This window comes from Barbatula barbatula, assembly GCF_947034865.1.
Source record: "Barbatula barbatula genome assembly, chromosome: 2".
Lineage (NCBI taxonomy): Eukaryota > Metazoa > Chordata > Actinopteri > Cypriniformes > Nemacheilidae > Barbatula > Barbatula barbatula.
In genome coordinates this window covers 2,041,488-2,069,260 of record NC_136767.1, presented here as the reverse complement: position 1 = coordinate 2,069,260, position 27,773 = coordinate 2,041,488, and the positions used below count along the sequence as shown (strand labels likewise).

Genomic DNA, 27,773 nt, shown 5'->3' with positions numbered 1-27,773 from the left:
GAGATATTATAGATATCCCAGCGGTCATTTTTCTGTTATGGGGATGCACCAGAATCAACTGTCCATCTTAGTTTAAATCCAAACAATAGAGACTGAGAGGTAGAAGAGAGGTGAGGAGACTGCGGTGCAGAATTCAGTCATGGTGCAAAGCAGCCGTGCAGATATGTTTGCTTTTTTATCACCATTGCAGTGGTTTGGTGGAGTTTCCTCAGATGGTGTGTGTGGGGGCCGAGACCACAAACAAAGTGGTTTTAAACAGACAGTGGTCATGAAGAAGCCCAAAGTGCTTCGCGCCGGTGTAATAAAAGTGTAAGGTTTCTTTTTTTGGCAGATTAGAACAGACAGCCAAGAGGCGAAAGTTGCCAACTTCCCACCCAGACAAAAACACCTTTCTCTGGGCACAGGAGCTGGTGGCCTGGCCTAGTGTCAAAGCAGTCTCGACGAGCCAACATTTCATTCACGTTTGGTGGGAGACTGTTTTGTCTTAAACATGCCATGTGCGTTTGTCGTTTTTGGACCATTTGCGTGGCTGATGGACCAAGTGAAATGTAAGAATGAAAATTTGAGAAAGCCATGATATATGTTCCTTTAACTTTTTGTATACCACTTAATCATCCTTAAAGGAATAGTTCACTCAAAAGAAGACAAAAATCTGTCATTTATTTACCCTCATGTTGTTTTTTCTGTGAAACACAAGAGAAATAAAATGTGGTTTTGTGTTCATACAATGAAAGTCAATGGAGTCCAATTTTGTTTGGTTACCAACTTTCTTCAAAAAAATCTTCTTTTGTGTTCTGCAGAAAAAAGAAAGTCATACAGGTTTGGAAAGACATATGGATGAGTAAATTAAATTCAGTGTTTCAATTTTGTCACAATTTTCATTGTTGCAAAACAGCCTTACAAACATTATATGAAATAAAAATAATATTAGTGGAACGATTTAAGAGAATATACGTTATTAAGATACATGGTATTATTGCAATTATTTCTCTATGCAATGTACACTTCTTATTCAATCGAAGTATATTTCATCCAGATATATTATTATTTTACATATTGTTATCCCGACTGGTAGCCTAAAATTACAATATTGCAGAACAATTTGCCAAAATATCAAAATGTGCGGAATATATTTGTTAAAATATGTTAACCTGCATGAGCTTTGTCAAACGCAAGTTATTTATGATGACAGAATTAAAATTTTTGGACCAATGTAGTAACTCGAGCTTACAGAAATTAAACAAAGAAACAAATACATTTCAGGTTTTAATGTCATTAAATAAAAAACACAAACACAAACAGAAACAAAAGACCTAAATCATGTGCTCTGTAATAAATAGATATATTAACAAGAAAGAATCAAAATGTCAAAAATGAATCATTTTTACGCCTCTCAATGTACCACACGATGTTGTACCCAGATGATGTCTGACCTGTCTGGCACAAGCACTCGAATATAAGAATTTAATGGCCTGTTTTACAATCAGTTTAACGTTCATAGACAAGTGGTCCCATCTGAGGAACCTGTGAAAGACAGTTTATTCATTTTGGACAGATAATACGTCTGCTGTTTTTTTCTGGCTCATAAACTTTCCAGCTGGAGCGTTACGGTATGTTTGGAGCTTCCCGGCAGTCCTTTCTTCTCTGGTCCCGATGACCATCTTCACAACCCTCTCGACTGATTTTCAGTACCGACACCTTCTCTGTCATTTTTTGACAAGCGGGGCATCATTCTATCCCTACGAATAAGTTGTCCAAAGCATACTTGGCCTGCTGGGAGGTCTTATATCTGTCCTCTCTCTCAGGGTGCCGTTAGCAGATGCTGTTCTTGCGTTACATGGTGCGTGGCTGGGATTTGTGAAATGGCAAGCCAGGACCACCGATCCGCATCCAGGGTTTTTGGGGAGTTGTCCATATGGTCCGTGCTTTCTCCTTTATTGGCGGTTGTGATTTCTGCCATTAAACAAATAAGGGTGTAATTAATATGGCGGACAATGTTTGGCAAATTAAAAGAACGCTTCAGTGAAAAAACTAAAATAATTAACACGCCTTCATGCCGTTCCAAACCCATGACTTTCTTCTGTGGAAAATGGTGAAGAATGTTCTGGTCACTTTTTTATGCTCGAAAGAAATACGAATGAAATGGGAAGCATTTAAAGCTTCTAGACGGACACAAAAGTATGTTAAAAACAATGCAAGTGGGGTCCATAAAAGTTGTGCTTCGTTGTAAGGAAACAATTTTTAGCACAGTTTCTTTGTATATTATTAACCCCCAAAAAGTTACAGATTGCAGTTTTACGTGGTACAATGTTTGTGCACCACTCTTTTACAACCAGTACATTCTTTGTATCATCGCTGTTCCACCGAAGAAAGAAAACGATACAGGTTCGAAATGTCGCAATGGAGTAAATAACGACAGCTTTTCATTTTTGTGGTGGACTGTCACTTTAAAAGTTCACAGTTTGTCAAGTTAAAGATCACCTCTACAGCTCGGCTCAGATAAAAAGATGCATCATACACAGCAGCAGAGGGTGTAACAGTTGAGTTTGGCCGCGTTGCGTCCCGTCCCAGCGTAACGGTTCTTCTTGGGCAGTAGCAGGATAAAAGACACGGCCAGCGACACGTGATAGAAACTGTGGACGTAAGCGTATTCCCACTCCTGCAGGAGCAAATGAAGGAGTCATTACCACAGCTTTACGCAAACACGCTTGTGTAACTATTATGTCATGCATTCTTCCAGTTGCAGTAACTGTTGGAGCCGCACACAAAATACCTCAAAATAGAAGCGAAGCATTAAAGCAAGAGCGCCGAAACAGCATCCCGGTCCCACTTGTTGAGTGTAAACGCTTTTGTCTGGATAAAGTCCCTTCTTTTCCTTCATTTTTTGTAACTTGGATGAAAGAAAAACAACAATTTGGTGAGGCGTCGTGGTTGCATTTGCGTCACCTACGGTAATAAAATCTTGGGTTTATGGTTTGCCAGTGCAAATAAGCTAAATTACAACCCCACATTAAGCTTGTTTACTAACTTACAGGGAATGTTATCAGAACGTTGGGTGACGTTCTCTGAAAGTTCTCTCAAAGTTATCAAAACATGTTCCTGCACCAGAGCAGCATTGTCATTTCTAAACATTGTGAAAACGCTTTAGAAATGTTTTATTCTTACATTAGCGGAACGCTTAAAACATAACATAACTCAAAAACAAACTTATTGTATACCAAACTTTCTATGGACATTTTTTTGTTTGCTGGGTTTGTCTTTCTACATCATCGAACACATGTCAATCAGCTGCTGTTTTTCTCCGACTCACCCACTTGACTGTTATCATGAAGACAGCTGTTCCGATGGGGCCCGAGTAGATACCGTAGCCCCATCGGTCCTGGTAGATCCTCACAGCCGAAGTCAGCACTCCAAACATAGTGAGTGATGAGCGTTTGGGTTCATCGAAATCTCCAAGCGCTGGATGAGTGTTAGAGAACATGAGTACACATTCTTGACACGGTAGAACGTAAGATATAAACACCTATCGTACAGTTAACACCACTCCCGAAAAATGATGATTTTAATCGCTTTGCTGACCGTCTGACCCATGTGGGAGTACAGCAGGGAGTATTGAATTATTATTGCCATTACCATTGAAAACGTGATGAACTGAAAGGAACAGAGTGAGTTTCATTCTTCTGCAGAACACAAAAGATGATAGTTGAAGAACATTGGTAACCAAACATCACTCCATTGTATGGACACAAAACTACAGACACATTTCTCAAAATATCTTCTTTTGTGTTCCACATGAATGTTTGAAAGATGTCAGACTTCTTACTTTTGGCTGAACTATTCATTTAAGAATAAAAAAACATTAAAGATTTTCTCACCTAGCAATGTGACCCACATGGAGATGGCTGTTCCATACACGGTGAAGTACTCCAGAATCTCATACTTCATGAAACAGAGTATAGACAGCCCCGGTCCATCACATGCGTGATAAATCTGAACATATGTGGAGAGAACATTTGGACTTGAAAAAAGACATTTACAAGATTTCACATGATTTGTATTATAAACCAAAAAAAGATACACTAGATACACTTTGATTTATTGTTTTAACTTAAACAATGAGTTACCCCGCTTTTAGTTCATTGAACTTAAAAATAGTAGTTAACATAATCATTTCGCATCATGCTCATGCAATAGATCATATTTTCGTTGGATTAACAAAATTTCTCTTACCGCTGTGAAGAACATGGTGAAGAAATAGACCATGGCCTCCATGTGAAAGCCTCTCTTGGCGGCCACGCTGGCTGCGGGCAAGAACACCAGACTGCTGATGGTGGGCAACAACATCTTGGCGATAAACGCTCCCATCCTGACACGAATAATAGACCTCTGGATTGTTGGAAATTGCACTTTGTTAATGACCGGCGTGTTTCGTTCAGCCAAATTGTTGAAAATAAAAATGAACTGTGACTCTCACAAACTCTCGGTCTCTTTAACACTCGCACACAGCTGGTTCTCTGATGGACCTTTAAAGTTTAAAGGGCTTGTAGGGGTCCGTTTGTGCACGGTCATCCGGGGGCAGCTGTCTGCGTGGAGCTTGGGGAGAGGTCCTGCCCTCACATGGTACTGTCACACATTTTTGCCATTCTAAAACAACAACAGTTAGACAAGGAGTGAAGCCATTTATGGTGAACTTTACGTTCTGGTGTCATGTTCAAGGCAGCAGGATCACACATCTGAATATGCTTTCTCTGATATTCAAGTATGCATAAATGTGACAGTATGTCAAATGGTTAGGGTGTTTGAAAATGTGTGGTCTCTGGACAATACTTGGCCACAATGAATTCTGTACATACACTGAATACTGTATATTCCTCTACCCCACATTTTAGTGTAACAGAGAATTCTTTGAATGTAGTTTTTATATAGTGGTCAGTCTGGATGACAGGGAATCGAACCGTAAAAGTGGCTCTTTTGGGGATATTGACATTGGCCTGGTGAAAGCATCTGAATGCGTCACTGGGAATCTGCGTTTGACGTGAATGTGGTTCTGAGGGTAGAAAAGCTATGAATGGTTGCAGTAAGGTGCAGGGTTGAGATGTTGTGTTAGACCCGCGACGCTCGAGTAGTCCGGATGTACTGATGTACTAGGAGTCTAATAAATGTGTAAGCCAAGAATACATTTGTACTGCTCATATTTTGTGTGGTTGAAATAGTTTATTCTGTTTTTTGTGTGATTTATGCAGCTGAAATATTAACTGTATCCTGTCTGTGTTAACTGTGTTGTCAATTAACACGTGCCACACGTGTGGATATTTGACATGTTTGCTTTGAATTTTTATTTCAAATACTATTAAATAAAATAATTCATATATAAGAGAATTAATGTTATAATATAATATAAATAAAATAATATTGTTACAATTATATATTTATTTATTTTGAATGAATTACATATGGTATTTAATCAGAACTAAAATGATAAAGTGCACACTTTAGAATTGGCTGGTGATCGCATTGAAAATAAGATAAATCAACGACATCACATTATTTTGATAAAGTAACGTAAGAGATATTTATATATATTTATAAATATATATATTTTTTTTAAATGCAGTTTGAGAAAGGAAGTCATGTGATGGGGTGATGGCCAGTAAATTATAACATTTTATTTCAAATGTACTATTCCAAAGTTACATTTGATGATCTTTTCAATGTGACTTCAAAAAGTTAAAATGCGTTGAATATCAAAAAATAGCAAACAAATCTTGTCCAGACAAAGCAGTCACTAAGATTCTATTAAAGTTAAACAGTATGTAAAGTTTTACATTATATACAATCCAAATAGAAAAATTCTAAATGAATATGTATTCATTTTTATTTATCTGCAAAAGCTTCTCTGAAACAGCAAGCGAACTACATTTAATTCTGAGTTTATTCTTAAATATAAAACCAGATGTCAGCAGAAATTCAGCAACGATGAAACACATGTGACTCACTTTGCTCTACTTGACACAACTCTTATTGAAACTTAGCTCAGTAAATGACTGCAAGATGGACGGTTTCTCTGTAAATCAAATGACGATTTCAACCTACACAACACAGCGACACATCCGTCTCATTTTTGTATTCTGTGGCTTATTTGATGTGGCTTCAACAACTCCCTAAATAACACTTCACACAGTCCACAACAGTTAGGAAAGCGCTTGTTTTGTTATTTTGAGCGAGAGGGAGAGTCTTGCGATGGACTTTGTGGCTGTCGGCTCGCAGCTGCACTCAGCTGTTGCACCTGCGCAGGGAGCACAAAGGGTACAGTGTGCTGAGCGAGAGAGAGAGAGAGAGAGAGAGAGAGGGTTCCTCATGCCACACATTCTCTGAGTGACTGTAACGTGACCATCCTCAGCGTTTCGGAGATGAGCGAACTGTCTTGAGCAGTCAGTGAGGATTGAAATGCCTTTGAGATCCAGATTCTGAAAGTAAAAGATGATTACCTTCACCTGGATGTTTTGCTGTGGTCACATTACTTGTCATCACATAGGGTTCTGTCAAAATAAGTTAAACTAAGCATGTGTTTTATGTTGTGTTGTCCTAGACAAAGAGATGACATAAGAAATGAAAAAGATTGTGTTGTTTTAACGACAAAGTTTTGTGAGGTTTATAGAACAACAGTTTATCAATATAAATAAAATATATAGTAAAACTAACAGTTGAAAAGCCCTAACAGTTTTTACATAATATATGCACATTAGTTTTGTATTTATAAACACATATACGTACACATCCACTTGGTTCTTGGCTTGTAATCGTTGGTGAACCACTTTTAGTGCTATATAGAATCATCTTTTGGTGCTTCAGTGTTTCTTCTGCGGTTCTTTGGGATGACTGATGTGCTATATAGACCCGCTGAAGAATCAAACAGGGACTTAACAGCTTCTTCATACGTTCACCTCAACGAACCTTTAAAGAACCTGATTGATGTACGGGTATATGATATTTGACCATTTCTGTCGGAGACACAACCGTTGAAACTCTGGAATCTGAGGGTGCAAAAAATTTAAATATTGAGAACATTTCCTTTGGAGCGTTTAATAAGAGGCCAACCACTCACAAAAATACTGTTTTTATATATATTTGATATCAATTTGAAATCTACAAAATATCTTCACGGAACATGATCATTACTTAGCATCCTTATGATTTTTGGCATAAAATAAAAATCGATCATTTTGACCCATACCATGTATTTTTGCCTATTACAAAATTGTTTCCTGTGCTACTAAAGACTGGTTTTGTCATCCAGGGTAATAAATATAACTATAAAAAAATCGTATTTAAAACCAGCTGTTGTTGACCATTTTGTTAAATGTATGAAATTTACTGCCTAAGAAACCGAGCTTTTTATGGCAAGCCAGGTATTGTTTTCTAAATAAATGTATATGTAAAGGACATTGTGTGCACCTATAACCTTGGTTTCTTCAGTGCTGCCCGAGTAAGGCCATGTCAATGATTGAATGTTTAGGATGTCATCTTTTTTTGTAAAAAAAATCATTCATTTCAGTATGCATGATATTATAAAGGCTTTTCAATTTTTATGACTTCTTTGATGCTCTTATGCGACTTTAGCCTACATGTCACAGACAGAGTGACGTATGTGATTAAAATACAAGGTTTTGGTAGCAGTCGCTGTGCCAGTAACAACATGTTTTAGATGGCATCTAGATCAGTCAGTATTTCAGAGTTTATTCATCGAGACATGCGTCTCGTGTGAGAACAACAGTTGTTTTGATTGTGAATATAGTGAAATGTGTGCTTTATTAGACAGTCAGTGCCAATGAATCATTTTTGTCCATCCACCAGTTCTTTCCCACAATACACACTTTAATGGGACTTCACGGCACACAAAGAGTGTTTCAGCAGTTTAGACTGAAAGGAAAAAACAGTTTCCTCTTTTCTGAATTTATCACAACCAATACGCATCAAAGCGTTTTTCCAACACAGCACTTCACCTTGGATGTACTAAAGGCTCAGCGTCTCACACACACAAACAGTCTTTTATGCTTTCAACGTTCCTCCAGACTTCCAGACAAATCTCCTGAAGTATGCGTCTATCGGCGTACAGATCTGTGGTGAGAGGAGTGTCTGATTGAGCTTTAAGTGTAGCGAAGCGTCTCTAATGTACAGAGCAGACAGACGGGCAGCACGGAGCACATGTGGTCCATAAACGCGCACGTCACACGCAGGCATGGTGGTCTCGACCCAAAACATTTCTCTCCGTCCATCTTTCAGTTCCTCTCTCCCCCGTGAGCATTCGAATAAATCTTTTCTAATCTAAATATATCTATAAGTGAAAACTATATTTTAATTAAAAGTTTGGTCATGCTTTTCTTTAAGGTCCAGTTCTTGGTTTTAGTAAACTATTAACTACGACTAGGACTAGGACTAGGTATTGGGTCAGATAAGGGATGTAGAATATGTGCTTTATAAGAACTAATAGACAGCCGATATGCTAATAATAGGCATGCTAATAAGCAACTTGTTGATTGTGAGAATAGGTCTCTAAAGTAACTTCATGTTTGTCTATTGGTTATACCACTTCGCATCTCACAGTAAATAAATCCGGTGTTCAATAGGTTTACTGTATATGTTTATCTATAAAGGCATAGTTCACCCAAAAAGAAATATTCTATCAGCATTGATTCACCCTCATGTCAACCTGAACGAAAAAGGAGATGCTTTGAGAAATGTCTCTGTGGTTCTGTGTCCATACAATGGAAGTCCATACAACGGTCCAGTGCTGTTTGGTTACAGATGTTCTTCAAAATATTGTTCCAAAGAACAAAGGGAGTCATAGAGGTTTGCAATGACATGAGGTCGAGAGAACGGTGATAGAATTAAGATTTTGGGTGAACTGTCCCTTTAAGAAAGCTAGTTTTGTTGATGTGCTACTTTTTTCCATTCTTGCCCAGTTTAGTCCAATGTCACCAGTTTTCTAATCTCTGTCTTTGAATTACATCTTATTTTCTGGCCTGCCGTGTTCTCGGGCAGTAACTGAAATGGAAAAGTGTGCAATGTATGACAGTCTTACTGTACAGCGAGAAGCGTAAAAGATGATGATCTGGGACAGACAGACTGCGTGTGTGCGTGTGTTTCTTTTGGAGAGGGGGTTTCAGAGCGAACGGGTTGTTGTGATGAGGAGGGATATGATGAGGGGGGGGGATGTGCTGCTCTGTGGGAAACAGTAACTTCCTCCCTGTCTGTCTCTGAGCCGAGACCAGCAGACAGCACCTTGGCTGAGTTTGTGCCACTGTGGCTCGATTCCACGCAGAAGCCTGTGAGCTTGGCACCAGCCAGCAAAACGTTTCTCACGTGGGCGTTCCCGAGCGCTGCCACTCTCTTCCTGAAGCAAGGAGGGAGGAGGAGGAGAGGAGGGATGCAGGAGCACACCTTACCCTCTTTACAAGCACATCCTCAGAGCTCACCGTTACAAACCACCATCACCACCCACACTGTCTAACCGGCACTCAACACTGCGCCTGGACTGCAGGTAAGAGAACAAACATTTTCTCTCTCTCTCTCTCTCTCTCTCTCTCTGTGTGTGTGTGTGACCAGCTGTTAACAGTGCAGAATGTTTTGTAAGAGACCGGACAAGCCAAGCAGACTAGACACTTGTTCCACAGTAAAGCAAACCCAAATAAACAGAGCTGACCGCTGATGTCAAGAGCTGCTTGAAACTCAAATGCCTTAAAGATTCTGTTGAACTGTGGTCAAGTTGAAGTTTACATTTGTGTAAGGAATTACTATTTGTTGCTGTCATGTATATTTGAAAAAGAAATTGCATCGTGCAATGACATATTGTTCAGTACTGAACCAATCGAAATAACGCATAAGTAGTTCTCATAAATCCATCTTCAAGATTTAAAGGCTCCATTTGAAAGAAGAATATATATATATAAGTCAAGAGGAAAATGGATTTGCTATTAGGCTCAAAAACAGCTACTGAAATGAATCCCGCTGGACGATGAATGGAGGAGAGAAACCACATTAAGTCAGAAAGCAGCTCATGCGGACAACGTCCAGAGCAATCAAAAGAGAAACATGTTTATGATATACAGCTATAAAGCTTGAAAACAATTCACAAGTTTTCCTACTTAAAGCTGCAATCCATAAAAACAAGCAAAAATCAGTATCTCCATTCCTTACACAGGTTCACAACGGTAAATCATGATTTATATTTTGAGCTTTATTTCGTAGCAAATCATCCCACGCAAAGAAAGTACGTGAAGTAACCTACAGTTGAACGTTTCAAACAGAGATGGTGACAGCGAGGCTAAAGTTTAGATTTCAGCCTTAACTATTTACTAAAACTGAAATGGCTAACTAAACTATATTCAGAAGTTCAACATTTCTAGATAAGGCTAGGCTAGTAAAGCTTCATATAGAACCCATGAACTGGAAAATTGTCTAACGAATGCATACATTTAAGTTTCAGCTTATTGAAGACTGCGTACATTTATGTCATGCAAGACCCTTATACCGATCTGATCTGACAGGATTTTTTTAAAGCGAGTTCTTCGTATGAATTCCTATAATGTGAATAGTACAAAAAAGTATGATTATTAGAAAAAAGCAATATGGAACCCCCTCCCCAAACCCTACCCTTTAACCTAAAGTCAATGGCTCGACAGCGAATCGTGCAACAACGTTAAAATATTATCATACAAATTAATCACCTTGTAAAATACTTCTGAATTATCGTGACATTGTGTTGGAGACACACCGACACAATCTCAAACTATGAATTCGTACATTGTGAATCGTGCAAAAACGTATGGTTACTAGAAAAAACTATACTGAAGCCCGGCCCCTAAACCTAACGTCAATGGCGTGAAAGCAAATTAGATAAAAACGTACAAATATGAATGAAATTTGCCCCCTCGTAAAATAGTTACGATGACATTATGTTGGAGACACACCTGAGCACATCGCCCTGATCTCACAAGACATCCTAGCTATTTTACGAGGGGGTTCATTCGTGTGAATTCAAACGTTGTGAATAGTACAAAAATGCACGATTACTAGAAAAAAGCAAGCTCCACCCTAACGTCACTGTTGTGAAAGAAAAATTGTACGAATTGTATATCTAAGATTGTATGAATTCATACAAAATAGGCAACATTTTCCATTTCGCTAAATAGTACAGACAAGTAGAGACTAGTACAAATTCGAGTATTGCTCAATTAAACATCATAACATTAAACGCATTATAAACAAAATATTTAAAATGTAAGATTCTTTATTGTCGCTCTACAAAGCACAGCGAAATTAGAGCAGTCCTATCCATCACATATAACTTTGTGCAAGCTAAACATACAATTTTAAGAATTGAAATAAATATATAAAATGACTATTTAATGGAAAGATTTGATAAAGCGCCTCAATACTTAAGAATGACGTATTTTAAGTTAAATCAAGATTTGAATGAGTGATTTTTATGTATGCGTGACTCAACCTTTTGTGGTGTTCAGGCCTGATAACGTTTTTATCCATATAATAGATTTCTATTTTTTAAAACAAAACAAATAGCACATTCTTCATAAATGTGATCGTGAATAACAAATATTAACGTCACGGTCTATGTTGCTCGTAACAGGGATAAACTAAATGTATTATACAAACCGTAAGAATGGTTGGTACAACCCGACCCAGAGTCCCTTTTGGACAACGATGAATGAGCTTCCAGCTCAGACAGAGCTTGGAACTGCTGTCTGACTCCGGCCAGGGAAAGAAAAACACCTCCTTTCCCTGGCAGCAGCTTTTCCCTTGAGCGGAGGCCCCAGGGGAAGGGGGGAGCTGGGGGTTAGCCTGTGTTTACTCTCTCTCGTGGCCCGGGAAGCTCAGGAGAGGAAGGTCTGTCTCGGCCTGGCCGCATGGTTTGTGGGAGACGGGTGTTTGGCTTGCTGGCTGCGCTCCAGATGTGTCTGGGGAGGATAATGAACTCCAGGTGTTCCTGCGGGTAGTTTAAGACACCTGTCACCAATATTTAGTGCCAGAAAAAGCCAGACTGCAAACAGAATGAGACGATCTGTTTGCTTACTTTAAGGAGTCTACCTAATTGGACGTGCAGGTCTGATGAGGAGACGCGAGGCCTTGAAAAGTGCCTGAATGTGATTAATGTCGTTCCTGCTCGGTTTTATGCTACTACTGTCTCCCTTACACATGCCCGAATGCAGAGATGTGCAAAGACGATTTGTCATGGAACATTTTAGAGTGTCAAGACCGTGTCTGTATATGTTTCATTAAGATCTTATAAATAGACAAAATGCTATAATACTCGAGATATTATTGAGTTTTTAGAATATGCAAATTTAAGCATTAACCCAGGGATTACATTATATCCCGAATGAAAGTGGTCCCTGTGTTAACAAGGCCATTAGTATTATTCGTCCAAACGTGTACTTGAAATGTTTATTAAATGCCTGGAGCGACGCCTGTACGTTTTAGGGAAACTAATTAAATTCTGTGTTGAGAAACGTTTCTTTTCTCTACATATTTAATTCCTTTCAGGATGAGGATCTGGTTCTGGGCCCAGTACGGGGAGAGATGTCTGGTGCTGCTTGGTCTGGTCACGCTGGCTCTGTCTCTGGGCAATCTCTCGAGCAAAGGACAGGTTTGTAATGTTCTGGCATCTTCAAACATTTCTTAAACTTGCAACCCGTAACCTGAAAATCAAAAAAGATCAGTTATTGTGCAAAGGTCAGTGTTCAAGGGTGTTTCCTCACCTTAAGCCATTTTGCAACTGTAAGCTTATAATAATGTTTAATAAGCTGTCGGCTACGATTTCGGGGGAAATGTTAGTTTGACGTCATTTGACTTCTATCCACGTAAAGATAAGTACGTAAGACAATCTACGGAGACGACTCGACCATCGTTATTTTGCCAAAATGATGATTAAATGCTGGAATCAGAGCACTGCGTTGTATCAATATATCATCATCATAACATTAAACATGAAAAAAATATATTTTGTCTACTCTGTTTAGATCTAAGTGAACACATGCTAACAGTTAACAGATGATCGATTAATCAAACGTTCTATGATCAGACATATGCCTTCAGATCAAAAGATATTTTCAAAAGTCAAACTGAGGTCATTTATATCATTGACAATATTAGACGTTTCTTTTATGCAGACTTGGCACCGTTGAGCTCTCCATATGCGTGTTTATCATTTTATTGATACTCGATAAATAATATTCTTGAAAATTGACATCCCTACATAGGAGGATGGCGTAGCATCCAACAGTCTGGAGGAAAGGCAGGAGGTGATCACGTACTGGTGGGGAGAATGGACGAAATGGACGGCATGCACGCGTACCTGCGGAGGAGGAGTCATGTCTCAAGAGAGACACTGTCTTAAGCAAAGGTCAATGGTTTTTCTTCGCTCCTCCAAAGCAAGCCAGACAAAATAACGTCTTGTTGTAACGTCTTCAAACACGATTGGGAACTAGAAAAAGAGACAACTTTTCAGATCGAAACAGATAGCATTACGTTAAGCTGTTGCTAAACTAAAACAATGCATCTATTTCTTCCCAAGAAAGAAAACAGCGACCGCTAAGGACAACATGACGTGCACGGGTAGCGCAAAAAAGTATCATCTCTGCAATACGAAGGTCAGCTCACAGTATCTCACGCTCAAACGCACAATACACAATACAGAGCCCAACAGAAATCCATCCCAGATGCCAGACTCGACAGCAAGCTTCAAGTTCCACTCCCACTTGGGTCTTACTGTAAATGCATAATTACCGCTCATTTTACTCATTTAAGCCAAAACGCAAAGCGGTTAAGCTCTGTTTTACAATAGACAATGGAAACCAAAGAGACTCAACAGATTGTTGTCAATAAATTACAGGAATGTCCTGCTTCAGGAAGAAGCTTCAGAGAAGAGCAATGCTGGTCGTTCAACTCTCAGGTGTACAACGGAAGGAACTACCACTGGAAACCACTATATCCCGGTATTAAACCAGCTAAAGAAATTATGTTTCAAGAACGTTTTCTTTACATTCCCATTATGTTATGAAGGCACTAATTCTGAATGTTTGAACCATTCCACTAACAATGCAAACAATGTATTAGAATGTATAGCATTGCTAAAAATGCCTTTTTAATGTTACTGTTTTGGGAACTTTTAGGGAACGTCTCATGTTAGCTGGGTATTACCTACACTGCAGAATCATCATATTCTTAGCTTAGGTTATCTGTAAGTTATCTATACATCCTTAAACAAAATGCTTTGCTTAAAAAAGCTAAATAACACAAGCTTGTACGTCATGATTTTAGAAATATCTAACAGGACGTTGGCGAACGTTCTGCGTCAACACTTGAGCTGTGCAGGGAATTTTACATTTATGAATACAAAACCAATGCTCTCTGTTCATGTTCCTGTAGATGACTATGTTCACATCTCCAGTAATCCGTGTGACCTGCACTGCACCACCTCCGATGGCCAGAGACAGTTGATGGTGCCTGCACGTGACGGGACGTCCTGCAAGTATAGCAACTACAGGGGAGTTTGTGTGGATGGGAGGTGTGAGGTGAGTGTACTAGGTTCAAAGTTGAAGTTTTGGAGCGTGAACACCATGTCTGAGCTTGTCAAGCTAGTTCAGTATGAAAAATATTAAGCTTCATCAGCTTTATAAAATTATCTAACATCGTATGCGTATGTGTTCTTTGTCAGCCCATCGGATGTGACGGCGTTCTCTTTTCACCCAACACTCTGGATAAGTGTGGTGTATGTCAGGGGGACGGCAGCAGCTGCCGTCGTGTTACCGGAAACTTCCGTCGAGCGGCTACTCTGGGTAATGTCATCTAGGTATTTCATAGAAAGTGGCATTATTATGGAAAGATACAGAATATATTATGAAGATTAAAAATCCAAATTAAATGACCTCTTTTTTTGAAGGATATTCTTTCGTAGCTCAAATCCCAGAAGGATCATGGGATATCCAGATCATTGAAAGGAAGAAGTCTGCAGATATACTGGGTAAGTCACAGAAACAGAGTTATTATTAGTGTTATTAACATTTGAAATTAGCTTTCGTTTTTAATTTTAATTTTAAAGTTTCAGCTATTTTGTTACATTTATCATTTTATATTATTTTTGTTTATTTATTGATTATGTAAGATTAATTATTATTTACTTTTATTATTATTATTATTTTAATGCTTTAAATTTATTTCAGTTTCTTTTTGAGGCAGCATTTCAATTTTTCATTTAGTCTAAGTTTTTCAATCATTTTTAGGTCAATATTTGATTTGATTTCAATAAATTTTACATTTTTGCACAAATATCTAAGAATTCTTAAATAAAGATATATTTACCTGTGGCATATAACGATTTTCTTCTAAAATAAAATAAAGTTTATGCGTAAAACAAGAAATAATATCTGCCATTGATTTCAAGTTTTCTCTTTCTAACCGCATTTGTGCAAATGAAAGGTAAATTTTCTTACCCTATCGCACATATTTTTTAAATTTAATATGCATAAACTCGCCTAAATATGCTACTTTCATATTATATATGAACAGAATTTTTATAAATTTGTACACAAAAAATGACAAAACTACTATCCATCATTGACTAACATAATAGGGTACATTTCAAAATACAAGTCTTTCACATCTTCCCATACCGCCTTCCAGCTGTGACTGACCAAGCGGGGAACTTTTTCTTCAACGGTGCCTATAAAGTGGACACCCCTCAGAACTTCCACGTAGCAGGGACCGTTTTCAAATACCGACGGCCCACAGACGTGTACGAGACGGGGATCGAGTACATCGTGACGAAAGGGCCCATCGATCAGCCCATCAATGTTCTGGTACTGTAGATGTGGTCCTCCCTTCGCCGCCAAGGGCTCATGGGTAATCTCACTGGCTGGCTAACCATGGCTTTGACTTAGTGCAGCCCAAATGGTAATATTGTGATGCATCGCCCCATGGGGAATGACTTTCCTTTAAATCTGGTACGGATGACCGTGGGACAACAGATTCCTTCAGGAAAAAAGGAAATGTTTTGGATATTTCAGCAATAGTGCACCATTATTTCCAGAGCGTCATGAACGAATGTAAACAGAGATGCTGGGAAATGTTTACGTGTTGTTTTCTGTTAATTAAAGTTCAAATGTTTTTGTGTGCTCTAAGGTCTGGAACCAAAATGGGCAAAATCCCTACATCACCTACGAGTACACAGTGATGCGTGACTCTATCACTTCGGCCCCCCAGCCCCCCGTTTACACGTGCCCTCGCGATGGATCCAGTTTGCTCTCTGTGGAGGTTGGGTGTGTTTTACAGCACAATGAAAGCGTGCACGATAAAGCACTGCCTGAAATGGAGGGCAACCAGGTACAGACGCAGAACGCTGGGCCAAGAGCTGTGGAGGGACAGAAGCCTGGCCAGGAGACCAATGAAGTGTACGAGACAGCTGTCATTGACTGTGAGCAGATGGACAAAACACCAGTCCAGTACACAGGTAAACACCTTTATATGCTCTGTTTTTGGAGAAACTGTTGACAAGAGAACGCTTAATGTGATTACAGCGGACCTGATAACATTCAGACCTCCTATAGCTCGCCTAACACCTTATATCTTTCAAAATGAAATATCTTTAAAATCCCCCGTCAGAGTCAGTTCTGAAATCACCATGTTCATGCACAGGAGAGATGCTTTAAAGTACATGGTTCACAGGACAATCGTCAAAAGCCTCTTTCCGCCGGGCCTTTGAAATCCTTTATGATGCATAAAACACAAAGATTAGCCACAGCGGATGAAAAATTCAGAGAGGTCTGGCTTTTTCCTCCGCTGAACTCTGGATTACGGTCATTTGCTGTAAAATCCTGCTGTAAAAACTTGCTTGAAATCTGATAATAAGGAGATGTTGTTATGATGCGATGGAGGATATATTTATACAATTTCATTGCCATAAGCCTGTGATTCGGCATTAATAAAATGAGACATAAACCGTCATTGTTTTAAAAAATAACAAAGCTTCATGTATTTACCATTGTTTACTGTAATAATAATTATCAGTGATTACCATGTGCTGAATAGTTAGATAAGATAGATTTTAGGTATAAATAACCTTTAATTTCATGCTTAAATTTTAAATATACCTAAAGAATAACCAAATGAGAACTGATTCTCACTTTTTCACTAGCAAAATTAGTCATTTCAAACATGTTTGCATGTGTTTCTATAGACCACTTCAGAAAACGTAAACAATGCTGATCCGGAAGAACTTCCTGTTTCAGTTTTTTAAAGGGATAGTTCAAACCTGTATGACTTACTTTCTTTAGCAGAACATAGAAAAATATATTTTGAATAATGTTTGTAACAGAACACCGTTCTTTGTCTTCTATCGCATGGGCACACCAATTAAAAGTCAACAGACCAACAGAAAAATGTATAACTGAATCAAAATGTCAAATGGACATATATATGTATGATTAAAAAAGCAATAAGCTGATTTTACCTTTATGTTTTGTTTGTATAGAGGGCAACTGCAGCTGGCGCAATGGAGAGGCGGCTGCTGATGTTGTCCACGGACCGGCCGAAGACTCTAAAAACCTCATCTGGAGGGTGCTGCTGGGAGAGCGATCTGGCTCTGACGGTGTTCTCGCTAACATCTCCACCAATCAGCTTCATACTCTTAAAGACGGCTCATCCACTGAAGCAGGGCCGCTGGAACAAGACTACAGCAGTTTTGAGCAAACAGGCTTTCTTAACGGCTCGCTGCTTGAGTTCACCCTGACCCATCAGCGAAATGACACGGGGGATGTCCTGCTCCCGAACAGAACCATTGCTACCAGTTTACGGAACAACGGGCGTGGAAATCGTACCAGGTAAAGACCCTGTTTACCGAAAGCCATTTGAATCTATTCGAAGATATCAAAGTCAAACATTTCTCATCGAATTCTTTCAAGTCCAACCATTTTTCTGGACTAGTAGATATCCTCACCAGTTCATATGAGGTATGAGCCATATCGCTGAACCCAGGGTGAGCTGGGTTTGGGTACGACAGGCCTGCTCGTGGGAAAACGGAATGTGCTTAAGACTCTCCTCTGGCTCTGCATTTTCCTCAGCGTTCCACGAGACATTCAAAGAGCGCAGAGACGGCCAAGCGAAAGCTGGCGGGATTGCATTCCTTCATATTTATAATTCATGCTGGGCTCCCTCAGCTGTGTCCAAACCCCGCTGCCAGAGATCATAAAGAACCTCTCATGAAACGCCCTTCCTCGCTTCTGAAAGGTTCCAGGTGGGGAAAGAGAAAGACCCAACGTTAGGAAGACCGAATTTCGGAGAAACATAATTCAAGTTGTTTTGTTTTTTGGGGGAAATGTTCCATAGATCACTCGGGCTCGTCGCGTTAGGAATTTATCACGATGAACAAGTTTTATTCTCTTCTGTCGAGTTGACAGAATGCGCTGTTTTCCAATCTTTGACAGCTCTGTGGTAATAAGTATAACCAGGAATGGTGAAAATGTTAACGGTTTTATGACTTAAAGACGTCTCGGCATCAACAAACGTGAACGTTCTGCTTAATATACAGCGCAGGTGGCCGAACCACGGCCTAGTCTGACTGGTTTTTGTGTTACTTCTTTCAGGAATAACCAAAGGCTTCTTCAGAAGAACAGACCGAGTGCCGCTGACATGTATCGGTGGAAGTTGTCCTCACAAGAGCCCTGCAGTATGACATGCTCAATAGGTACGAAACCAAACTTTAGAGCTTCACGTATGCACATTTCTGTTTCAAGCATTGCTCTTTTCTGAATAGGTGTGTCGAAATCACTGGCCATGTGCGTGCGGTACGACGGCATTGAGGTGGATGACGTTTACTGTGACGCTTTGACCCGTCCAGAGCCCGTTCATGATTTCTGCATCGGGCGGGAATGCCAGCCCAGGTGAACTGTGAAAGAAATTTTAAAAGGCGCTTTATAGCTTTAAGAAAAGTTCATGCTTTCGCTTCTTTAAGATAAAACATGAAGAAAAGTGCAAACATGTATGGGCTACTCCGAAAACAATACAACTGACCTTATCTGAACACACCTCTGCGGTGTGATGCAAAGATGCAAAGTGGTTTATAGCAGTATAGCATATCATCGCTGTCTCTCAAAAAACTCACATGTCTATAGGAAATGGAGAAAAACATTGTACGTTTTAAACGATTAAATACAGTGTTGTTAAAGTTGACAAGCACTTTTTAATATTTTTATTGGTTAGATATTTGCAAAACCCAGTGATAAAGGGCGACATGAATCGATATAAATCTCGAAGGACAGCAGAGACGTTTTGAAAGCGATGACGTGTGAATGTCTGTTGTCTGAATGTACATTAAAACACCTTACATTCAATCACTTTACCAAAAATGAATAAAAGGCCTTTCTTCGATCACAAACTTGCTTGTTACGACAAGGACGGGAGTCAGATGCAGGAGTCAAGGGTTTCTTTTATTCCAAAAATTATCTGGTGCAATCACAGACAGAATTCAGACAATGCAGGCAGTCAATGAAATAACATTCCAAAAGGGGATCCCCACAGCAATAATCACAAGGACCGAGCGCTCAGTCCACAATGTAAGCCGCTCCGGACTCGTTAATAATCCACCGTGCAAGCACACGGGTAAGAGTTCTCGCAATGAGTCAGAGTACCGTAATTCCTGGAGTAGAGTGCCAGCACAACCTCTCGAATGTGCCTGAGAGGGATAATCCAAAGAACGCAAAAATCCGAGGAAGACTCGGGTCTCCTCAGCCGTCAGTAACGCAAGACCTGCGCAGATGAAACGAGAAGCCGTCTCCTCCGTAGATCGGGAGGCGATGATCGATGACTCCCGTCCGAGTGGTGTGGCAGCGACCAGCAGCTGAGATCCGACCGAGGCAGTCAGCGAACTGGGCAAGGTGCGGTAGGTATAGCGATGGTCGTGGGAGATGTGGTGACACCGTGTAGATAATGGTGGCGCTGGGGTCTGGTTAATGGGCTAGAAGTCTGAAAAGGCAGAGTCCAAGGCAACGATTAAATACGTAGCGAAGACGTGTCGGGGCAACTCATACACCGGGAGAAATTCCAAATACCGGATGGTGATCTAACAGAAAGACGAGTCCTGAAAAATAGTTAACAAACTTCCAGACGAGAATGATCCTCAAAACAAGACTGATTAACAAAACTAGACACGACCGAAATCTTAGGCAAGGACGAGGTTTCCTAGACAAGGGTAATTTATTCAAGAAAGAGTAGCGACTAAAAAGCCACGGGTCAATACGCTGGATAAACGAACGATCTGACAGTGACTGTGACTGTTGGCGGGGACTAAATAGCAGGTGAATTAATACGTAGAGTGGAAGCAGGTGTGCGAGATGAGTGGAAAAGAGTACCAGGTGTGTAGGGAGACAGAGGAACACTGGGGCGGGGCAGACACGGACTCCAACCACATGGTTCCCATGCGATTGACAAAAACAAAACAAACGACACCAGTGCAGATCAGACCCGAGTCCTGACAGTACCCCCCCCCCCAGCAACGCCCCCAGGCGTCCTAGGAGGGGACTCACCTCGACGCCGGAAGAGATCCTCAACCAGGGACCGATCCAAGATGTCCCTAGACGGTACCCAACTCCTCTCCTCTGCCCCATAGCCTTCCCAGTCCACTAAATACTGGAACCCTCTACCGCGTCGTCGAACGTCTAGCAATCTCCTAACCTTGTAAGCCGGAGTACCGTCCACCAAGGTAGGGGGAGGAGGGGCCGGCCGTTTGCTAGGAGGGTGAAGAGGGGAACTACTCACAGGCTTGACCCTGGATACATGAAAAACAGGATGCACCCGACCAAGGTGATGAGGAAGCTTGAGCTTGACGGCCACCGGATTAACCACCTTCGTGATACGGTATGGTCCGATGAACCTGAGTGCCAGCTTGCGAGAAGGCACCCGGAGAGGCAGGTCCTTGGTGGAGAGCCATACTCGTTGACCACACACATAGGCAGGGGGAGCAGATCGGTGGCGGTCAGCCGCTGCCTTGGTCCGTCTCTCTGTCCGGGCCAAGACCTCTCTGACCCTTCTCCAGGTGCGTCGGCACCGTTGGACAAAGGCCAAAGCAGACGGAACCGCAGCATCGGGCTCCTGTGAGGGAAACAAGGGAGGTTTATAACCCAAGGAACATTCGAATGGTGACATACCTGACGCCGCTGAGGGACGAGAGTTGTGAGCATATTCCACCCACGAGAGCTGAGAGCACCAGGAACTGGGATTACTGGATGTCAAACAGCGGAGCATTCTACCAAGATCCTGGTTGACCCGCTCGCACTGCCCGTTGGTCTGAGGGTGGAAGCCTGAGGACAGACTCGCTGAGGCCCCGATCTGTCTGCAGAATTCTTTCCAAAACCTAGAGGAGAACTGAGGACCCCTATCGGACACAACGTCAACCGGCAACCCGTGGAGACGGAAGACGTGATCCACCATCAGTTGAGCAGTCTCCTTGGCGGACGGGAGCTTGGGAAGGGGGACAAAGTGGACCATTCTGGAGAACCGATCCACCACCGTGAGCACCACGGTATTGCCATCAGAACAGGGAAGGCCTGTGACAAAATCAAGAGCCACATGGGACCAAGGGCGGGCGGGAATGGGCAAGGGACGAAGCAGACCAGCGGGCGGGCAATTGCGCGTCTTGCATTGGGCGCATGTGGAGCAGGCCAACACAAACTGTTCGACATCCTTGGCCAGGGAGGGCCACCAGAAACGTTGGCGAACAGCAGCCAGCGTTCCCCGGATTCCTGGATGGCAAACCAGTCTGGATGAATGACCCCACTGGAGGACCTCCGGTCGCAATGGGACTGGTACAAACAGTTGACCCACTGGACACCTTGCTGGCACTTGCACCCCTCGGCCGGCCGAGATTACTCGCTGTTCTATGCCCCAAGAAAGAGCTCCCACCACAAGTCCCTCAGGGAGGACAGCGTCATAGGTGGAGTCTCTTTCCGCAGGCTCAAACAGGCGAGACAGGGCATCAGGCTTGACGTTCTTGGACCCCGGCCGGTACGAGAGGGTGAAGTTAAAACGGCCAAAGAAAAGTGCCCAGCGAGCCTGCCGTGAATTCAACCTCTTGGCTGAACGGATATATTCAAGGTTCTTATGATCCGTCCAGACCAAGAAAGGCTGCACGGCTCCCTCCAGCCAGTGGCGCCACTCACCCAGGGCCAGTCTTACCGCTAACAGCTCTCGGTTGCCGATGTCGTAGTTACGTTCAGCAGGGCTAAGGCGATGAGAGAAAAAGGCACACGGATGCACCTTCCCATCACTGGGCGACCGCTGGGACAAGACCGCGCCTACCCCGACATCAGACGCGTCGACCTCAACAATGAACTGGAGTGCAGGATCTGGAATAGACAGGACAGGTGCAGAGACAAAACGGGACTTGAGTGAGTCAAAGGCTACCTGAGCGTCCTGATTCCACCTGAACGGTACCTTGGTGGAGGTCAACGCAGTGAGTGGTCTGGCCACCTGGCCAAAATTTCTGATGAATCGTCGGTAGAAGTTAGCGAAACCCAAAAAACGTTGAAGAGCTTTACGAGTGTCGGGGACGGTCCATTCGGCGACAGCCTTGATCTTAGCGGGGTCTGCCTTGATCCCCTTAGCGGAGATAATGTGGCCAAGGAACGTGACTGAATCAGCATGGAATTCGCACTTCTCCGCCTTGACAAAAAGTTGGTTCTCTAGAAGACGCTGGAGAACCTGCCTGACGTGCTGGGTGTGTACCTGGAGAGAGGGGGAAAAAATAAGAATGTCATCCAGATACACAAAGACAAATCTATTGATCATGTCACCCAGAACGCTATTAATCAGGTTCTGGAAGACCGCCGGGGCATTGGTCAGACCAAAGGGGAGGACCCGATACTCAAAATGTCCCGTGGGTGTATTAAAGGCGGTCTTCCACTCGTCCCCCTCCCGAATGCGGACAAGATGATAAGCATTGCGGAGGTCTAATTTAGAGAAGACCTGGGCTCCCTGCAAGAGTTCAAAGGCGGACGACATAAGGGGTAAGGGGTACTTATTCTTAACCGTAATGTCGTTCAAACCTCGATAGTCAATACATGGGCGCAGGGAGCCATCCTTCTTCTGTACGAAGAAGAAACCTGCACCGGCAGGGGAAGAGGAGGGACGGATGAGCCCAGCAAGGAGAGCTTCTTGAATATACTTGTCCATAGCCTCTCGCTCAGGTTCAGACAGGGAATAAAGGCGACCCTTAGGCGGAGAAGTGCCCGGGAGGAGATCTATGGCGCAATCGTAAGGGCGATGCGGAGGAAGAGAAGTGGCCCTGGACTTGCAGAACACGGTCCCCAGGTCATGATACTCCACCGGAACGCCGGATAAGTCAGAGGGCTGAACCTGCGGAACACAAGACAGAGAGACAGGAGACAAGGCGGGGCCCAAACAAGACACGTGACAATACTGACTCCAGGCTAACACCGCATTACGCCCCCAATCCATGTGGGGATTGTGCTGTACAAGCCACGGATGACCCAGTATAACTTGATTCAGAGGTGAATCCATGATGTACAGCACAATCCTCTCACAGTGGTTCCCGGAAGAGAAAAGACTAACAGATGGAGTGATGTGGGTGATAGTTGTGAGGGGACTGCCCGTGAACGACTGTACCTCAATCCTATTGTCAAGGGGTATGGTCGGAATCCCCCATTCCTGAGCTGTGGCTGAGTCCAGAAAATTGCCCTCAGCTCCTGAATCAACCAGGGCATAGCCGGAGTGAGAGACCCCTTGAAAGACCAACTTAATAGGTAGCTGGGTGCGTTTAGAAGGAGAGCTTGCATGGAGAGTAGCGCCCACCAGAACTCTCCGATCTACCGGTGGGCGGTGGCTTTTGCCGGACACTGGAGGGCAAAGTGGCCCGGCTTCCCGCAATACAGGCATAGACCTTGGCTAAGACGAAGTTGCTTCTGTTGGGGGGTTAGTCGTAAACGGCCTAGCTGCATGGGTTCAGGAGTGGGAAACACGGTGGTTTCGTTGCCCGACGCGGCAGATGGTTGAGGCTGCCAGACTGGAAAGGGCTGTCGGCGCTGCTGCCGACGTCTGAGACGGCTCTCCACCCGAAGCGTGAGATTGATGACAGATTCCAGGTCCACTGGGAGATCTAGGGCTGCCAGCTCGTCGGCTATTGCGGGTCTCAGGCCTTCTAAGAAACGAGCTCGCAGAGCGCTGTCATTCCAATCGCAGGCCGCCGCCAAGGTTCTCAGACGGATGGCATAATCTGTTACCGACCCCTCCCTCTGGGTTAGTCGAGAGAGTAAGGCCGCCGCCTCGTCACCACGCACCGAACGGTCAAAGAGTTTTTCCATCTCCTTGCGAAACCCTTCAAAGGTGGCGCAAAAGGGAGCCTTCGCATTCCAGACCGCCACTCCCCATTCTCTAGCCCTTCCAGAGAGCAGGGTGAGGACAAAAGCGACCTTCGTCTCCTCCGTGGCGTAGCGGCGAGGCTGGAGGGCAAAGACCAGCGCACACTGGGACAGGAAAGCTTGGCAGGACTTGGGGTCTCCGTCATAGACCGGCGGCTTGTTAGCGTGAGGTTCCGCTTCCTGGCGATCAGCTAATCGTCCGGCTTGGAGGTGATCTAGACGGTTGGAAAACTCCGCCATCTGATTGGAAAGAGAGGTCACCTCCCTAGCTGTGGCATGCACCTGCTGTGCCTGCTGTCCTAACATCACACCCTGCTGTGTTATGGCCGAGCGTAGGGGATCGGGTCCTGCTGACTCCATGTTGTTGGTCAGATCGTCCTGTTACGACAAGGACGGGAGTCAGATGCAGGAGTCAAGGGTTTCTTTTATTCCAAAAATTATCTGGTGCAATCACAGACAGAATTCAGACAATGCAGGCAGTCAATGAAATAACATTCCAAAAGGGGATCCCCACAGCAATAATCACAAGGACCGAGCGCTCAGTCCACAATGTAAGCCGCTCCGGACTCGTTAATAATCCACCGTGCAAGCACACGGGTAAGAGTTCTCGCAATGAGTCAGAGTACCGTAATTCCTGGAGTAGAGTGCCAGCACAACCTCTCGAATGTGCCTGAGAGGGATAATCCAAAGAACGCAAAAATCCGAGGAAGACTCGGGTCTCCTCAGCCGTCAGTAACGCAAGACCTGCGCAGATGAAACGAGAAGCCGTCTCCTCCGTAGATCGGGAGGCGATGATCGATGACTCCCGTCCGAGTGGTGTGGCAGCGACCAGCAGCTGAGATCCGACCGAGGCAGTCAGCGAACTGGGCAAGGTGCGGTAGGTATAGCGATGGTCGTGGGAGATGTGGTGACACCGTGTAGATAATGGTGGCGCTGGGGTCTGGTTAATGGGCTAGAAGTCTGAAAAGGCAGAGTCCAAGGCAACGATTAAATACGTAGCGAAGACGTGTCGGGGCAACTCATACACCGGGAGAAATTCCAAATACCGGATGGTGATCTAACAGAAAGACGAGTCCTGAAAAATAGTTAACAAACTTCCAGACGAGAATGATCCTCAAAACAAGACTGATTAACAAAACTAGACACGACCGAAATCTTAGGCAAGGACGAGGTTTCCTAGACAAGGGTAATTTATTCAAGAAAGAGTAGCGACTAAAAGCCACGGGTCAATACGCTGGATAAACGAACGATCTGACAGTGACTGTGACTGTTGGCGGGGACTAAATAGCAGGTGAATTAATACGTAGAGTGGAAGCAGGTGTGCGAGATGAGTGGAAAAGAGTACCAGGTGTGTAGGGAGACAGAGGAACACTGGGGCGGGGCAGACACGGACTCCAACCACATGGTTCCCATGCGATTGACAAAAACAAAACAAACGACACCAGTGCAGATCAGACCCGAGTCCTGACACTTGCTTGCCTATATGCTTATTAAATATACTGTACAATTAAACCTTGGCATCCCAAGGAACAAAACATCTGAATAACACAATTGGTGTAGGAATTTTTACTGTACGTGTGACTTCTCAAAAGCGCAAAAGAGAAACTCTTATTGGTTTCTGCACAGATGGGAGGCCAGTAGCTGGAGCGAGTGCTCGCGCACCTGTGGAGAAGGTTTTCAGTTCCGCCTCGTGCGCTGCTGGAAGATGTTGGCTCCTGGATTGGACAGCTCCGTGTACAGTGACCTGTGCAAAGAGGCGCAGTTAGAGCGCCCCCTAGAGAGCCGGGCCTGTAAGAGCCCCACCTGTGGCCCTCAGTGGGAGGTGGCCGAGTGGTCAGAGGTGAGATACAAAACCAATGCTTGTGACATTATTTATTTGACGTGAAATGCTAACGTAAGTATCATCTTGTTTGTTGTGCAGTGTCCAGCTAAATGTGGCCACCGAGGTGTGGCTACCCGTGAGGTCCGGTGCTCAGATGAGAACCACGCATGTGATGAGGCAACACGCCCGCTATCCTCTAAAAACTGCACTGGACCTCCGTGTGAACGCCAGTGGACGATGTCGGAGTGGGGACCGGTGAGAAAGGACAATTCAGCACATATATAGCATTTTTGATCCAACCTGATAAAATATAATATTTTGTAGATGTAAGTCATTAAGAATGTACATTTTATAAAGTGACAGTGTGATAAAAAGATCTAAAACAAAAGGTTTAATGTTGACATTTCCACTCAGTGCTCGGGCATTTGTGGGCATGGGAAAACAGTGCGGCACGTATACTGCAAGACACCAGAGGGCCGGGTGGTACCCGAATCGCAGTGCTCACACGAGACCAAACCTCTGGCTACTCACCCCTGCGGAGACAATGAATGTCCTCCTCACTGGCTGGCCCAAGACTGGGAGAGGGTGAGGATTTTGAGAGTTGGTGTGAAAAGTGTTTGACTAGTATTGCTTTACACGGTAAACATTCTCTTCTGTGTTAGTGTAACACAACATGCGGGCGAGGGGTGAAGAGAAGGCCCGTGTCGTGCATGGGCATTACAGGCGGGAAGGTCCAGATTCACGGGGATGAAGAATGTGACGTCAGCAGGAAACCGGCGGATGAGGACACTTGCTTTGAAAGACCTTGCTTCAGGTGGTACACGACACCCTGGTCCGAGGTAAACAAATGACATTCTATTAGATTTCGGAGTAAGAATCATCAATTCAATACGCAAGGTTTACCTTGATTCTTTTTCAAAAAGTGCACCAAGACCTGCGGCGTCGGCGTGAGAATGAGAGACGTGAAATGCTACGAGGGAAGAGAGATCGTTCGCGGGTGCGACCCTCTGACCAAACCGGTTAACAAGCAGACGTGCGCACTCCAGCCTTGCCCCACCGAACCTCCAGGTGTGACTTATACTAAACCTTGAAGCATTACAGTAAGCAATGTGTCACTATAAATATGTTCTATAAGATGAAATGTAACTGACACGTTGCTCCTCCAGATGAAAACTGTCAGGATCGGCCCTCCACGAACTGCTCGCTGGCTTTGAAGGTCAATCTGTGCAGTCACTGGTATTACAGCAAAGCCTGTTGCCATTCCTGCCACAATCTCCGTGCTTCTTAGGGCCCGACCAAGACATCAGATGGGTGCCACCCGCGGCACTTCAATGCCAAAGAGTATTTGAATGCATTGATGGCAGTATTATGTTACATATTTTATGACTATATCCTGTTTTTGCGGGATACATTAAGGAAATATTAAGTTATTTGGTTATTGCTCAGAGGATTATATTGCATGTGATAAAGTATTTATTATCGAACAGATTTATTTTCTGGCAGTGGTG

The 27,773-nt window shown here is 43.2% G+C and overlaps 2 protein-coding genes across 2 annotated transcripts; one reads left to right on the top strand and one right to left on the bottom strand.

Annotated features, from left to right (window-relative positions):
* Window positions 1-1,833: 1,833 nt before the first annotated feature.
* Window positions 1,834-4,365, bottom strand: mymk (myomaker, myoblast fusion factor; the record flags this gene model as incomplete). Its single annotated transcript, XM_079488036.1, has 6 exons — window positions 1,834-1,953; window positions 2,519-2,659; window positions 2,774-2,890; window positions 3,311-3,459; window positions 3,876-3,990; window positions 4,231-4,365. 6 exons carry the CDS (start codon window positions 4,363-4,365, stop codon window positions 1,834-1,836), a joined length of 777 nt encoding a protein of 258 aa, XP_079344162.1.
* Window positions 4,366-12,562: 8,197 nt separating this feature from the next.
* Window positions 12,563-27,553, top strand: LOC306890381 (ADAMTS-like protein 2; the record flags this gene model as incomplete). The annotated part of the gene is made up of 18 exons (XM_079450065.1): window positions 12,563-12,664; window positions 13,278-13,420; window positions 13,592-13,667; window positions 13,910-14,012; window positions 14,446-14,591; window positions 14,735-14,855; window positions 14,960-15,040; window positions 15,700-15,875; window positions 16,198-16,525; window positions 17,546-17,894; window positions 18,657-18,757; window positions 18,827-18,953; window positions 26,070-26,283; window positions 26,365-26,520; window positions 26,680-26,850; window positions 26,928-27,104; window positions 27,189-27,333; window positions 27,432-27,553. 18 exons carry the CDS (start codon window positions 12,563-12,565, stop codon window positions 27,551-27,553), a joined length of 2,838 nt encoding a protein of 945 aa, XP_079306191.1.
* Window positions 27,554-27,773: the final 220 nt, after the last annotated feature.